The sequence below is a fragment of the Perkinsus marinus genome (assembly GCF_000006405.1).
Source record: "Perkinsus marinus ATCC 50983 genomic scaffold scf_1104296938584, whole genome shotgun sequence".
NCBI lineage: Eukaryota > Perkinsozoa > Perkinsida > Perkinsidae > Perkinsus > Perkinsus marinus.
The window spans coordinates 1-1,044 of record NW_003213367.1 but is presented as its reverse complement, the minus strand read 5'-3'; the positions used below and the strand labels follow the sequence as shown (position 1 = coordinate 1,044).

General features: G+C 52.1%; 1 protein-coding gene across 1 annotated transcript; it reads left to right on the top strand.

Moving 5' to 3' along the window:
- Positions 1–255: 255 nt before the first annotated feature.
- Positions 256–960, top strand: Pmar_PMAR013380 (hypothetical protein; the record flags this gene model as incomplete). Its single annotated transcript, XM_002782691.1, has 1 exon — positions 256–960. One exon carries the CDS (start codon positions 256–258, stop codon positions 958–960), a length of 705 nt encoding a protein of 234 aa, XP_002782737.1.
- Positions 961–1,044: the final 84 nt, after the last annotated feature.

Below are 1,044 nucleotides of genomic sequence, written 5' to 3'. Positions count from 1 at the left end.
AAGCTGAACCAATTTCTTGAGCATGTTGTGTCGAGCTAATCCTACTCAATTTCGGGGATGATCGGTTCGACAGGATCGAATAACTTCATTGGGGAGTAGAGCTAGCGATAGACGGGAAGAGGTTTCGATTAGTATGCGATTCGTGCATGCGTGCAAATTGTGGTCAAGAAATGGTGACCTCACTCGCATTCAATACGTCTGGGTACTCGAACCTGATCAATAAAGGAAGGCTTAGCGGACTTGTCAGCTCCGTCGATGGCGCCATCATGTCACTTCTACGGCCGAGGCAACTGCCGCAATGGGGAGTCCTGTCGCTTCTCTCACGAGCCGTCGAAGGAGGGTAAGCCTGTTCCCGAGAAAGATGTCATCAACTCCTTGACCGATGCCAATCGCTTCTTGAGGAGCATCAACAAGCATAAGAACACCGATGTGGTGCTGGGAAAGGTCCATGCTCTCCGAGACAAGCTCAATACTTTCATTCGTGAACTTGCCCATGCGGAACTGCGGATTTTATTTGAAGTATTGGGCAGATGCGCTGTTGCATTCGACAAGGGCGCGTACGAAGAAGTCATAAGAAGCCTGAGCGCTAATGTGATTATGTCAATACCGCCGTTCGTGAGCCAGCTTATGTCACCAATAGGGTTGGTCAGCTGTATGCGCGTGCTGGTGGAGGTGGGCAGGGTCGACCCAGTGGCAGCAGCACTGATCCCGGTGGAGTTGTTGGCGAGCCGTGCTGAGGTCCTGGCTTGTACAGAGGAGCTTACCGAGGTTCATCTGAGGCAAATTCAATTTTATAAGAGCGGTGGGGCGTTGAGGAATTTCAAGGCGAGTCGAGACCGCAGGCACCCAGCTGAGCTGAATTCAGATGAGGAGGAGCTCTACGAGGAGCTTATGGTGGAAGAGCGCCTCATGCCATCTCTGGCCGAGATCACTGATGACGGGGGGCAGTCGGAGCTCTGAGGAGCTGAAGAACCGCGAGGCTGAAAATGGGAGTCTTCTAGTCCAGCTGACTGCTCTTGTATAGAGCTACTCACTACTACTGTT